General features: G+C 59.0%; 1 protein-coding gene across 5 annotated transcripts in view; it reads left to right on the top strand.

Moving 5' to 3' along the window:
• Positions 1-766: 766 nt before the first annotated feature.
• Positions 767-12653, top strand: part of ATF6 (activating transcription factor 6) — an 80293-nt gene continuing 68406 nt past the window's right edge. For 2 of the 5 annotated variants that reach the window (XM_054587843.1, XM_054587841.1), the window contains exons 1-6: positions 767-999; positions 1328-1402; positions 1547-1840; positions 8072-8139; positions 10635-10725; positions 12350-12456. In XM_054587843.1, the coding sequence (XP_054443818.1) occupies positions 1789-1840; positions 8072-8139; positions 10635-10725; positions 12350-12456 (318 nt within the window). In that variant the 5' untranslated portion in view covers positions 767-999; positions 1328-1402; positions 1547-1788. Of the gene's footprint in view, positions 1000-1327; positions 1403-1546; positions 1841-4200; positions 4281-8071; positions 8140-10634; positions 10726-12349; positions 12457-12653 lie in introns of those variants that run through there. The other 3 variants (XM_054587842.1, XM_054587845.1, XM_054587844.1) reach the window with 3 other exon arrangements.

Raw genomic sequence — 12653 nt, 5'->3', positions numbered from 1 at the left:
ACTCCCAGAGCCGAGCTTCTACCTCTATATTCTATGGGATCACAGTTCAGGGCGATACATGTCCTAAAGATGCCACACTGAAAATGTAAAATCTAGAAGAACGGCTGAAATGCAATTTTTAAACTAAGTTGAAAATGCACTAGTTGGACACCTTACCAATATTTGCAGGGCTCAGACTACTTTTATTTTCAATTTTCCCCCAAGAAAAAAGGTCTTATTTAATGGTAACACTTAAAATTTACATGTTACAGTTGGGAACGAATGAAAAGATGCTAATTTTGCCTGTACCTTCAATACTGTAGCAGGGTCCCAGCCATTGCAATACAACGAGAAGAAAAAGTTGACTTCGAAAGAAAAAAGAACCTGAACTCACCAATAAATCTTAGCTTCTCTAACAGTGAGATAACTAGAAATTTTGTGCCTCCTGATGTCATGGCGATTAAAAAAAAAAAAAAGACTACGGTGAAAAAAAAAAAGACTGAAGTGAGAAGGAAAAAAAAAAAGGCTACGGTACCCGGTGGATAGAGAATAGAGGACTCTCGCTCGTTTTGTTTTAGTTTTCACGTCAGTTTTTGAACTTGAAGTTGGGTGAGAATAAAAGTGTTACAAACTTCAGCCGGATGGGAGCCGCTCAGTAAACCGACCGGGGCAGCAGCCGCGGGGCTGTTTCCAGGTCGCCAATGACGCAACCCGCTGTAACCGCCCCGCCGGGCGCGCCGAGGATTCTGGGAAGAGTGGGGTTTTGTGCGTGCGTGCGTGCGTGTGTGTGTGTGTGTGGTGTGTGTTTGTTTTTTTTTTTTTTTTGACCGTGGGAAAGACTGCGCTCGGCCGTAAGGGATACGTGTTCCTAAGGCAGGGTGTTTTAAACGTCGCCCGCCGAACACGCGTAAAGAACAAATCCTATTCAGTTGCGTTCTCGGAACTGTTTTATAAAAATCAGTTGGGCGTTGGGTCCGAGTTAATTTCTTCTGCACAAAACGGAGCTGCCGTCCTGAAAAGGTAGGGCACGCACCTCGCCGTGGGGGCGCGCAGGGAGTCGCCTCGCGCGTCCCGGCCGCAGGGACCGTCCCATTCGTTCGTTCGCGCGCGTCCTGGGGCTTCCTCCCCGCGGTCGGGCCCGGGGCTCCGTGCGGGGCGCGTTTCTCTCACACCCACCGCGCGCCCGCGCGCCCCCGCGACCCCGCGGAGGGCTTGGACGTAAGTGGCGAGCTCGGCGGGGACCCTGCCACCGACTCGCCCGGAGCCCCTCTGAAGAGCAGTTTCAGGAAGCCAGCCCGCGTGTTCGCGATGTGACATCACTTTTCCTTCTTTATTTCTAATTTGCCAGTTTCCGTGGACCCTCGGAATTACTTGACGGTGGTTTCGGGCGTGCCGCGCAGCGGTCAGACCATCACAGGACTTAGTAAGTGGTCGCCTGGCCACTCGAGTGCCCACCTGGCGGCGAGCTCAGTTACTACGGGAGGGGAGTTACTTTTCCGGTTTCATGGCCTCAGTTGCTTTGGTTTCACCGACGCACTATTGACATGTCTCATCTTCTCCCTCTAAGCAGCGGGACAGCAGGCGCGGCCAGCCCGGAAGGGAGCGTCGGAGTCGCCGCAGCCAGGACGGAACGGCCCCGCTCGGGCTCGCACGGGATCCTCGCGCGCTGCGGCGGTTTGTCCGCGCTCGGCCACCGTCGCTCCCGCGTTGCGCAGCATTTTGTCCGCCGGTCGCCGCCGTCCCGGCGTTAGTCTCCGAGTTCCAGGGAAAGACCGCGTGTCTGGGGGCGCGGGCGGCGCTGCCGGCACCATGGAGTCGCCCTTCAGCCCGGTGCTGCCTCCGCGGCCGGACGAGGACTGGGGTGAGTGGGGGCTGAGAAGGGACCGGGAGGCTCGGTTTCCTCCTCCGCGCCCGCGGCGGTGACAGGTGGGGACGGTCTGCCGGAGCGAGGGCCGCGCGCGGCTCGCGTCCGTGGTCCTGAGGGTCCGGCGGGCGGGTCCGGCCGGCCGCGGCCCGGCTTCGGGTGGGGATGACTGTCCGTTGTCGCTGTGGCGCCTGGGGACGCACCAGGCGGGGGTTTTGTGGGGCGAGGACGGCGTCGTTCCCGGGCGACGTCGGGCCGGAGGGCGGTGGCGGAGCGTGGGATGGGCGACTGCCGCGGAGTGTGTGCGCGTGTCTGTACGTGGGGGCGCGCGCACGTGTGCTACATATGTTCGTGTGTACGTGCGCGCGCGTGTACGTGTGTGGGCGCATGTGTAGGTGTACTTTTGCAAACCCGTGTACTACATGTCTACTTGCGTGGGCGTGTGTGCGGATGTTGCGTGCGTATCTGTGCGTGCTAACCCGCGTACGTGTGCGCGCATGTGTGCGTGTCTGTGCGTTTGTATATGCGTATGTGTGGGCCGTGTGTGTTTGTCTCTAGCACACCTGTGCACTACGCGTGTGTGCACGTGTACATGAGTGCATGTGCTTGTGTGCGTGAGAATGAGTGTGCAACAGATGTTTGTCTCGTGGGTCATGATTTGCCATCTGTTGCTCTGGGTGAGGTCCGTTTGTCTTAGGGGAGAAGCAGAGACCCGCGCCGCGGCCACGGCCCGCTGGCCGGCCGCGTCCATCGCCGCGCAGCCGTGACTGCTCTCCACATGGAGCCCCGTGTTTCCTTGCCGCGCATCGTTCTAGGGAGAGTTCCTCAGGGTTTGTGGTCGCGACGGGTGGTGTGGGAGGAATGTCGCCATCTCACTGGTAAGGCACCGAACCCGCTCGCGGTCCGAGGCCTGATGCCAACGCTTCCCTCGGGCTTCAGTGGGAATTTGGGATTGCGTGGGCCTCGGAGTGGCCTGTGCTGAGCCTGCACCTTTCCCCAGCTCTGGGATTTGGGGGTCACCCAGGCGGGTCTTTGTTCTTCCCCTTGGACCATCATTCTTAGTAGCAAGAGTGTGATCTCAATTCCATTTACTGAGCTGAAGCCCTCACTTGATTTTCTAAAGGTAGAACTTCTTTTAAATTATGTGCTGTTAAGATTTGTTTCAGCCCTTGGGTAGATTTTCTGTGAGTTGCTGGAGGATCTTCAGACCATCTATTCCAAGAGTTTTTCCCCAAGCCAGCTACAGTAGAAATGAGAACAGACGCCACGTAGCATTTTGTGTCAGGCGCCCTGCTGAGCTCTTGCGTGCGTTGTCTGCCTGAGTCCTCCCAACAGCCCAGCGAGGTCCTGTTGTTTTACTGATGAGTAAACTGAGGCCGAGGGGAATGAACGCTGGGCCTTGGAGCCCGGGGCGGGGGGGTGGGCAGGAGCAGGGCTGCAGTGCCACAGCCCCACCGCCCGAGCTGTCCTCACCGAGCTGCACCGCTTCCGGAAATTATTTCTAGGACTGGATTCTTACCCAGATGCCCCACTGCGTCGGGTGGGCAGGATTGTCTTGTCACCTAGGGAACCGCGGACTCTTCACGATGCTTCTAGAGCTGTAACTGGGCGCCTCCTGGTAGCACTGCGCCACAGGTGGTCCCCGACCCCCAGACTGCGTTTCCCAGTCCGAACGGGCGTCTCCTGGTCTTCACGTCGTCTGGCGGGCCCTCAGGTCTCGGCGGTGCTGGCTGTCCTCCTGGAACGCGCCCGCTGCCCGGCTTTCTTCCCTAGCTGCTGCCAACCTGCCGTCAGTGGGACGCCGACCCCTGACTCTGCGGGTGCTCAGCAGGCCGGGTGGGTCTGCCCGCCGTGGAGTGGGGCGCTGCAGTCTGCGGGAGTTTCTCAGTGAACCACGGGGTCTTCTTCTGGAAGTGCTTCATTGACTTGTTTTGTTTACCAGAAACCGAGCAATTGAACTGAAAGAGTCAGGTGATGTAATTAGTACCTTTTGTGACCCAGCCACTGGGTGACTTAACTGAGCGGCTTAGCCCAGGACAGCGCGTGATGAGGCGGCCCTGCCCTTTGATGGCAGAGCAGGGTTTCGCAAACAGCTTCTGTGAAGGTCCAGAGAGTAAATGTTTTGGGTCATGTGCTTTCTGTTGCAATTCCTCGACTCTGCCGTTCTTACAACCTCATTGTGTCCCCTGGAAGTCGAATTTCACATAGTTGTTTGTAACGCTTAACGGACTCTATCTTTGGCACAGTTTTAGGTTTACATTGTGTTTGAGCAGAGCGTACACTGAGTTCCGTGCATGCCCCCTGCACATGCACCCTTTTCCCCTGTGGTCACGTCTGGCGTTAGCAGAGCGCACTTGCTGCAGTGGAGGAGCCAGGACTGACACGTGGCCCTTAACTAAAGGCCATAGTTTACATTGAGGTTCACTCTGAGCGCATGGTCTGTGGGTGTCGGCGGGCGTATGGTGTCACAGGGAGCAGCCTCGGGAGCTGGCACCCTGCGCTCTACCGCTCTCCCTCCCGCCTTCCCAGCAGCCCTGATGCTCAGCTGCCCCCCGCCCCATGGTTGTGGTTCCAGAGCGCCTGGCCCCTGCGAGGGGAGGGAGAGCGAGGAAGGGAGCGGCCAGAGGGACCGGGAGGGGGAGATGGAGAGGGAGTGGGCGGGGAGGCGGGGAGGAGGCAGCGGAGAGCTTCGTGGTCTTAGCAGGCCCGGCTCTGTGGCCCTCTGGGCTTCGAGCCTGCCCTTGTGACTGCGGGTAACCCGGGTGCTCCTGCAGGCGACCCTGCCCCCGAGGCCGTGGCTCGGGGGTTCGGGCTTCACCGCGTGAGCTCTGGTGGGACAGGACACACAGCTTGTTTATCCGTTTACCTGTTGGAGGGCATCTTGGCTGCTTTCAGATGCGGGCTGTGACGATAAAGCTGCTGCAGGTATTTGTGTGCAGGCTTTTGCGGGGATGTAGGCTTCCAGGTCACAGGTGAATACCGGGGAGCTATTGCTGGCTGCGTGGTGACAGCAAGTTTAGCTTTGTAAGGGGCTTGCAAACTGCCTTCAGAGCGGCTGCGCCGTGTCGCAGGCCCGCCAGCAACAAATGGGAGTCCCGCTGCACCCCGTCCTCGCCGGCGCTGGGTGTGGCAGCGTTTGGGGTTCCAGCCACCCTGGCCAGGGCCGTGGCCCCTCGTGGCAGCTTCAAGCTGCTTGAGGGTGAGGGCTGATGTGCAGCGTTCTGCCACGTGCGCACGGTCACCGTGTGTCTCCCGTCTCCTCCTCCTTCTCTGCCTCCCTGCCCCTCTTTAATTTGTGCAAACGCCCCTTTTTTTCTTGCCGCGTTGGAGCTACATGTACCAAGAGCAGGAGCTTCCAGCTGCACTGTGGCTTCCTTGAAACTGCAGCCTACCCTGCGGGAGTCGTTGCCGCCTCGCGCCGGCCGACCACGTACCCTACTTTCCCGAAAGCCCGGCGAGCGGTGGCCGCTGTCATTTTCAGGTCCTTCCTACCTGTGCGGTGGGAGAAGCGCCTTCTTTGTGTGCACCGCTACCGTGGGGCCCCTCTCCTTCCACCCTCCCCAGAACCCTCCAGGTCCCCATCCCCCCCCCCCCCTGCCCCAGCCCTCTGCTGTGCCCAGTCTGCTCCAGGCGTCTGTGTGGAAGGTTTTAGCTCCTCGCTCACGGGGCCTCCCCCAGAGCTCCTTCCGTGACGATTATGGGTGACCTCAGTGTCCTCAGAGACCCTTACGTAGCCTGACAACTCCCAGCCCTGCTCCGCACCGTGGCCTTGCCTTCCGTCCCTGCCTTCACCAAGGACGTCATCACAGCCTCAGACACCCCGCTCCAGTCACCTCCTCCTCTCACCTGCCCCCCCGCCCCCCAGTGTTCCAAACCAAAGTGCCTGCCGTGCTGCGGAGGGTCTGCTGTGTCCCAGCCCCTCGCCCCCTTTCTGTCCCCACCCCCCACCCAGTTTGAACTCTGTGGACAGTCACGGGTATCATTTCCCTTGTGCCTCAGTCCTTGTCTCTCTTGCCTCTGGCAGCTCTTTCCCGGATGAACCACAAGCTCGGTTAAGTCCAGTCTGCCTGCTCCACGTCCGCTTCAGAGAGCTGAGCGTGGCTGGAAAGCAGGAGCCATGCCGACTGGCCCCACTCTCCATCCGCACTGCTGACCGGAAACAGGCCTCCAGTGTTACCTGCGGAGCGTCTGGCCCTGGCCCTCTGGCCCTCAGCTCTGCACTTCAGTGCCCCGCCCCTTCCTTTGGAGCCATCCCGCAGCGTCCCCGAATCTGGGGACCTGGGCCCGCGTCTGGTCCCACACCTGCGTGTCCGCTGTCTCCTGCTGCTGGGACGCGTGGCACGGGCTCCCGCTGAAGCCCGCAGGCCGGGGCGTGGGCCTGGGCCGTCCTCCTCCACGCCGACAGTGCCCAGCGCTTTGGCCCTCTGCCTGCGCCCCACAGGCCGCCCTCCATCCATGCAGGGGGCTGCTGCTCCCGCCAAGTGAGCAGCGCAGAGGAGCCCCAAGCCCTCTGCAGAGGTCACTCCCCTCGCTGCCACTGCACTTCCTTGTTGCCCAGCGGAATCCCTTTAAAAACCTGTCTGTGCCCACTGGCTCCAGTTCCTCCTCTCCTCGTCTCCCGGACCCGCTGTGGCCAGGCGCGCGCCGTGGTCGAGCATGAGCACACCCCTCTGTCCTCATCTCGGGCCTCGCACACCGTCTGGGGGCACGGGCCCTCGGCCTGTCCCGAGGTGATGGTCGCCTTGATTGTGGGTCCAGCTGGCACCTGCCTGGTTTCTCTGCTGTGAAGTCACGACGTGGGGGAGGGGTCCCACCATGACGTCAGTGTCCTGTCCCCTGCAAGACCTGCGCCCAGCAGCCCTCGGGTCCATGGAGGCCTCTCAGCCACCCTGTGCGGCTGCCTCCGTCACCTTGTCCCAACCTGTGACCGAAGCGTGGTGGGCGGAACCTGTTCTGTATGCGGGAGTGCTTTTCAGGCGGGCCCCGCCCTGCTGCACTCAGTGGGTTGCGACCTGGCCCTCTCACTGTGTTCCGTTGCTGAGATCTTCCCGGACTGGACCATTCTATCAGCTCTTTCAGTCTTCTGAGGCATTCCCATTGTTCCCTGAGAACGTCCTTATCTGAGAATGAGAATGTCCTTATTTTCCATCACTAGGCGAGCTCCCAGCCCCGTCCAGTACTCTCCCTGCCTTAGTTCTGAAATGAGCCGTTCCTCCCAGGAGCTGCCACAGACTTCCGTGTCCGGAGGAGGGTGGCATTCTGTTTCCGGGTTCGGGCGCAGTGCTGTCTTTGCTGCCGGGCTCTTGTCGCTGTTAGGCCCTTCCAGCAGAAGGTGGCCTTTTCTAGGGAGCTGAGAATAACGTTCGTCATTACTGCACGCACATTTCTTTGGCTTGTGTATTGTTTTGTTAGAGGTTGGTGAAGTGCGTCTGCCGCTGGTCGAGTCAGTAATAGGCGGGCCATGTTGTCCCTGTGCACGTGGAGCGAGGAGACCATGGAGGGCAGCTCCCTGCCGCGGCGCCGGGGCCCGGAAGGCAGACCGGGGCTCAGGAAGCTCTGATTCAAGTTCTGGACATGTGGGGAGAGCAGACACTTTACGGATTAATCAGCATCTCGACTTCTCTCTACAGAAAGTTTCAGCCTAGTTTATTGAAGAATATTTTCTGTGTCCACACATTCTTTGGTGTATAATGAAATCTCACCAGGAAATTGGGGTAAAGTTAGATTTGCTGAAATAACTTGAATGGGTTAGATGGGTGAGTCATTTACTGTTTAGATAGAAAATGTATCGTCCGGTACCTTTGGCGTGGACGGTGGACACAGGGCGACGTGCTGCCCGCACCCGCCTGTCCCGCTGCCTGCCAGCCACGTCGCCCTCGAGGCTGAGCCCAGAGGCAGCCTCAGAACCGGTGCGAGCCACATCCCCAAGAGTTGCCAGCAGCTCGTCCGACGTGACGTGACACGCAGCCCGTGTCTAAGTCCCTGGTGTGAAGGTTGCGTTCCTGAGACAGAAATCATGAGGACAGCGGCACGTGAATCAGGAGCCAGCCCTGAACTGGTTGTCATTCACGCTGCTGCAGTGTATCCATAACAGGGTTGACCATAGTATCATCAGTGATAGTGACGGCGGCTGAGGGGCCCGACAGGCTGGCCTAGGGGCGCGGTGCTCATTCCTCGGTCAGAATGTTGACCTCACAGCTCCTGTCTCCCCTTTCCTTGTGTCCTCAGGTTCTGCGCTGTTTGCCGAGCTCGGCCACTTTGTGGACATGGACTTGGACGCAGCCGACGAGACTTACGTGAGTATCTGCGGGAGGAGAGAGCCTGGCTCCCGTGGCGGTTCGGTTTTACCCTGCTTCTGCAAGAAGGTTTCCGGACCGCGGGCTTGGGCTGGCTATTCAGGGTTGACTGACTTCAGGCAGGAGAGCTGGTAGCCACTTGGCAGCCAGCGAGGTGAGGGTTGCAGGAGCCGCGCTGGCCTTGGGGTGAGGAGACATGCCGTCGGGTCCGCCTTTGGCTCAGTCCGTACCTGCCTCTTTCCTGGTCTTCAGAGGTGACTTGGCTGCGTGAGGGAGACGGTGAGGTGAAGGTGTCGGTGTGAGTCCCAAGCTCATCACATAGCACTCACTGTATCTTTAAAGGTTACGTATCCAAAGCGGGACCCTCGGACACCTAGGCAGGGCCTTGCTTCTTGGCTTGGTGCGGTTAGGAGTCTGCATCGACGCTCTTGTAGTTCTCTGAGTCCTCAGAGGCACCTTCGATGTTCTCTCTCTCTTCCGGGTTTGTGCATAAGTGTCGGTGCGCAGCGTGCGGCCCAGAGGACCCGTCCTTGTTTTACTCCTGGTTGGAGGAGGTGCTGTTCAGTGGGGAAGCCGTTCACGTGGGCGGTGATTTTGTGTGCACAGCAGTTGGATCGAATATTTATCACTTGTTCTTTAAGCCCTTATTAACCTGACTATAAAAATATGTGTCCGGTGCTGAGTGGGTTTCTCAGACATTTCTCAAAGAGCAGTTTAGCGGTGGTTTCACTGTGAATGAATATAGAATAGAGTAAAAACACATGATGTGTTTTATAATCAGTGGATGGGATTTTAATGGCATTTATTACTTTAGTGAAATGCTTAGAATGTGGTCTGTTGATTAGATTTACTTTTAATACTGGCTGGTTGCCTAAGCAACTGATACGCTTTCAGAGCCTCTGTGGCCTGAAGCCATCAGTAAACAGTGTAGTAAATCGGAAAGATCCAGGGCAGTGTGGTCCTGGTTGTGTAGTCACGTTCTTACCTCGCCCAAGTCCCTTGGCCTTGGCCTCCTCGCGAGTCTGCGTGGAGTGCAGGGGTTGCAGCAGATGCACCAGGGGCTGTCCCTGCCCTCAGCCATCGCGCCCTCCTCTCCCTGGGGGGGCGGAGGTCCGCGGGAGGGGCATGGAGAGCCAGCGTGCACAAGTCCAGGGTGCTCCCTTTCCGACCAGGTGGGATTCTCACGCTGCGGAAGGTGCTTGTCTCCGTGGCCGAGACCGAGGTGGAGCATCCCGAGCAGGACCGATCGCACGGCTGCCCACGCAGCCCCATGGCCCAGTGACGTGGCCAGGCCCGGGTGATTGGGGAGGGTCTTCTGGCTGCAGAAAGGACCGGGCTGCCTAGTTTCCTGATGTGCGTGTTCAAATAAGAGAAAAAACAAAGGAGGTTGATGTAAGAGGTGGTCTTTCTGTGGTATAAGTAGCTTTTCATTTTGGTAAATGTGGTCTCACACACATTTCTTTATATAACTTGTACTATATTTACTCAGCTAAAGGCAGTTTGATAAAACAGTTCGCTCTTTCTCCTCTGTGACATTCTCAATAAAAGTAAACCATGTGGCAGACATTCTGAAATGATGATGTTCTTCTGCAAATTATTACAAAATGGTCGGTGACAGCGGCTATGTTATCTTTACTTTTTGCCGGAGGTGTATGGTCTCCGTGGTTGTTTGTTACACCAGGTTAATGCCGCCGCCTTCTGTCTTGGCCGCTGTGCTGACGCTGTTCTTGCCTCCAGCCATAGGCTCCCCTGCTCTGCCGCTCCCGCGAGGGGGTGGCCGTTCTCCGGTGTTTGTGTGTGTGGTGGGGGGTCGGGCAGGCAGCTCCGTCTGCGCTTGCAGGCGAGAAAACAGTGTTATCTAAGGGAAAAGAAGCTAAAGTGTCCCTTTAAGAGGTTTGTTGTCCCCTGATTGAAACACTTAGTTTTATCTTCTAGGATTAAAAAAAGCATAGAAACTGTATTTTAGAAGTTTGAAAAGTGCAGGGCAGCACAGAAAAAAAGGAGTGTGGCCCACCGTCCCCGGGTGTGCGAATCTGGCATCGCCGTCCCATGCGGGTAAACTGAAGGCTTGGTGATGCTGCGTGGCCCCTGCCGGGCTCACCTGCGTCTGTGTCCCTGCCGCTGTCTGCGGGAGGCTGCTGGGAGTGGCGCCGGCTTCGCGTCGGCCCCCTTCACGGCAGGGGGACTTGTTTCTACTGTGCTGGGTTCCCTGGCAGCAGACCCTCTCGTCCGCGTGACTCTTGTGATGGCCTGTCCCCTGAAGAGAGTCGGGCCAGCGGGCCCTTCCCGGGCGTTGCCGCAGTGCCCAGCGACTGCTCGGGCTTCTCTCTGGCTCCCGAGGGGAGGGCCCGGGCGAGCCGGCGGCCCGGGAAGCTGGCTGTACCGGGTGGGTGATGGCCGTTGTGTTGTCTGTGGCGACTTGCGTCGGACAGTCTGATGTCCTGGTGCATGTGTTTTATTCTTCTAATATCCTCTTGCTGATTCCACACCTGCAGGAAAGCAATTTTGAAAACCTCGATTTTGACTTGGATTTGATGCCGTGGGAGACAGGAGGCACGTGGGACGCCAACAACCAGCTCTACGCAGGTGAGGCCGCACTGTCGCTGGGAAAGCTGGAGGCGGGTCCACTTCAGTTTGTAGTCTGGTCACAGCCAGCGTGAGGCAGGGCTGTGGGGTCACCTCGATGGGGTGAAAGGCTCCAGGGGCTGTTTATCCTACTCCGGCCTGTGGCGCACACAGAAAGCTCCCGCCCTAGCGGAGAGGGAACTTCGTAGTTCCCAGCCCACATACTGTCCCAGTCACATACGTGAGTAAACATTCAGGTCAGAAGTACTGGTTTTCACTCACGTGTAGCATCTCTGTGAGAGAGTAGCCTGGGAACCAGACAGACTTAGGGAATCCAGGGAACAGCTGGGGGTGACCCGCATGTCGGACCGCAGTGCAGGGCCGGGCCTGTCATGTGCTCCGAGGGAGCGCAGACGGAAGCTGGCACCCGCGCAAGCTGCTGCTTCCCGTGAGGCTGGCGCAGGATGAGGAGTCCTCCCCCCCTCCTGCCAGTCACAGCCCTGGTGGCAGCCGGCGGGGCCTGCATGTGACGTGCACCTCGGACCGCAGGCCACGGGCTCAGGGCCGAGCAGAGGGTACGCAAGCAGCAGGTCCCACCCCGCATGCCCTAGTCCCTTCGTTTTGTGTGCGCGTGTGTCTTGCTCGATGCCTGCCTTCCCTTGGAGCACCTGGGCTACACAGGACAGTGTTGTGATCACTGTTGTGTATGATGAACTCCATGGCTTGAAACAAGCCCTGTGTTTTGTGCTCCCAGAATCGGTGGGTCGGGGGCTAGGACGGGGCGCACCGGGGGCGGCTCCACTCTGCCCCGTGCGACCTGCAGGCCCTGCTGGCAGACGCGCGGACCACAGAAGCTAGACGTCTCGGGGCCAGAGTCCTCTCGCGCCTCTCCCCTCGCTTGTGGAGAGCCTGGTCCGGGCGGCGTGCCGATGGGGGTGCTACGCGGCCTTTCCCTGTGGCCCGACGTCTTCGCAGCGTGGCCTCTGGTGGCAGTTGTGGGGGCTGCCCCCCCCCACACTCCTGAGGGGCCGTGCGCTCCCCAAGGCTCTGACGGGGGGCAGGTCCTGGGTCCTGTTCCAGGTCTTCAGGGTTGTGAGGACTTACGCAGCCATGTTGGGGAGACACAGACTCGCCCCCACCCCCCCCAATCAGTCCACACCTGGGAGCGCTGCCTGGACCACCGCTGCTCGATAAGTCATTGTAAATAAATTAACAGTTGAGGGTTAACTGGGTTGTCAACAGTGCGCTCCAAAATGATTCTTTCCTGTGATATTTTTTAAAACTTATTTTTTGGCAACCTGTACTTTTCCGCATATGGAATAATACCCGGAAGGTGCACGGGGTCCGTGGAGCAGCAGGTGTCTCCTGCTGCTCTCGCCCCACAGCCTGCGCGATGTGCCCCTCGGAGACGAGCCCTCCCCGCGTCTGCCGAGCCTCCGGGAAGGAGGGCAGGTGCGCTGTCCGGTCTGCTTCGCACCTGTGCACACACGCGCTCCCCTCGGGCCGGCGGGGGGGCTGCGCTCCTCCCCGCTCTCCCGCGACCTCAGCCCCCTCAGGGGTGGGTTTTAAGAACATATTTCACTTTCATCCGTTTTATTCAGAGTTGATGCTCTCCTATGGAAAACCTGTGCTCTGTGTTTTTCAGTCAAAGATATTAAGGCAGAGCCTCAGCCGCTCTCCCCCGCTTCCTCCGGCTGCTCAGTGTCGTCTCCGCAGTCCATGGACTCGACCTCTTCGACCCAGCACGTCCCTGTGAGTAGCCGGCCTCTCAGCAGGCCCAGTTGCTGTGCGCAGGGCCTGACCCCGAGGCAGCTGAGCCCAGAGGCTGAGTCTTAACCCCCGCGGCTCCTCCCTCAGCTGCCGGAGGCACGGGAGCTGCTGCTCTGGGGGTCTGCCCGGCAGCCGCGCAGTCGGGGCGCCCTGGGTGGCGGGGATGGGGCGGAGGGTGC

The sequence above is a fragment of the Pteronotus mesoamericanus genome, unplaced genomic scaffold (assembly GCF_021234165.1).
Source record: "Pteronotus mesoamericanus isolate MK-2021 breed Mesoamerican mustached bat unplaced genomic scaffold, CSHL_Meso_final scaffold_1186, whole genome shotgun sequence".
NCBI classification, from domain to species: domain Eukaryota; kingdom Metazoa; phylum Chordata; class Mammalia; order Chiroptera; family Mormoopidae; genus Pteronotus; species Pteronotus mesoamericanus.
The sequence above is the reverse complement of the archived record's forward strand: the minus strand, read 5'-3'. Positions and strand labels throughout refer to the sequence as shown.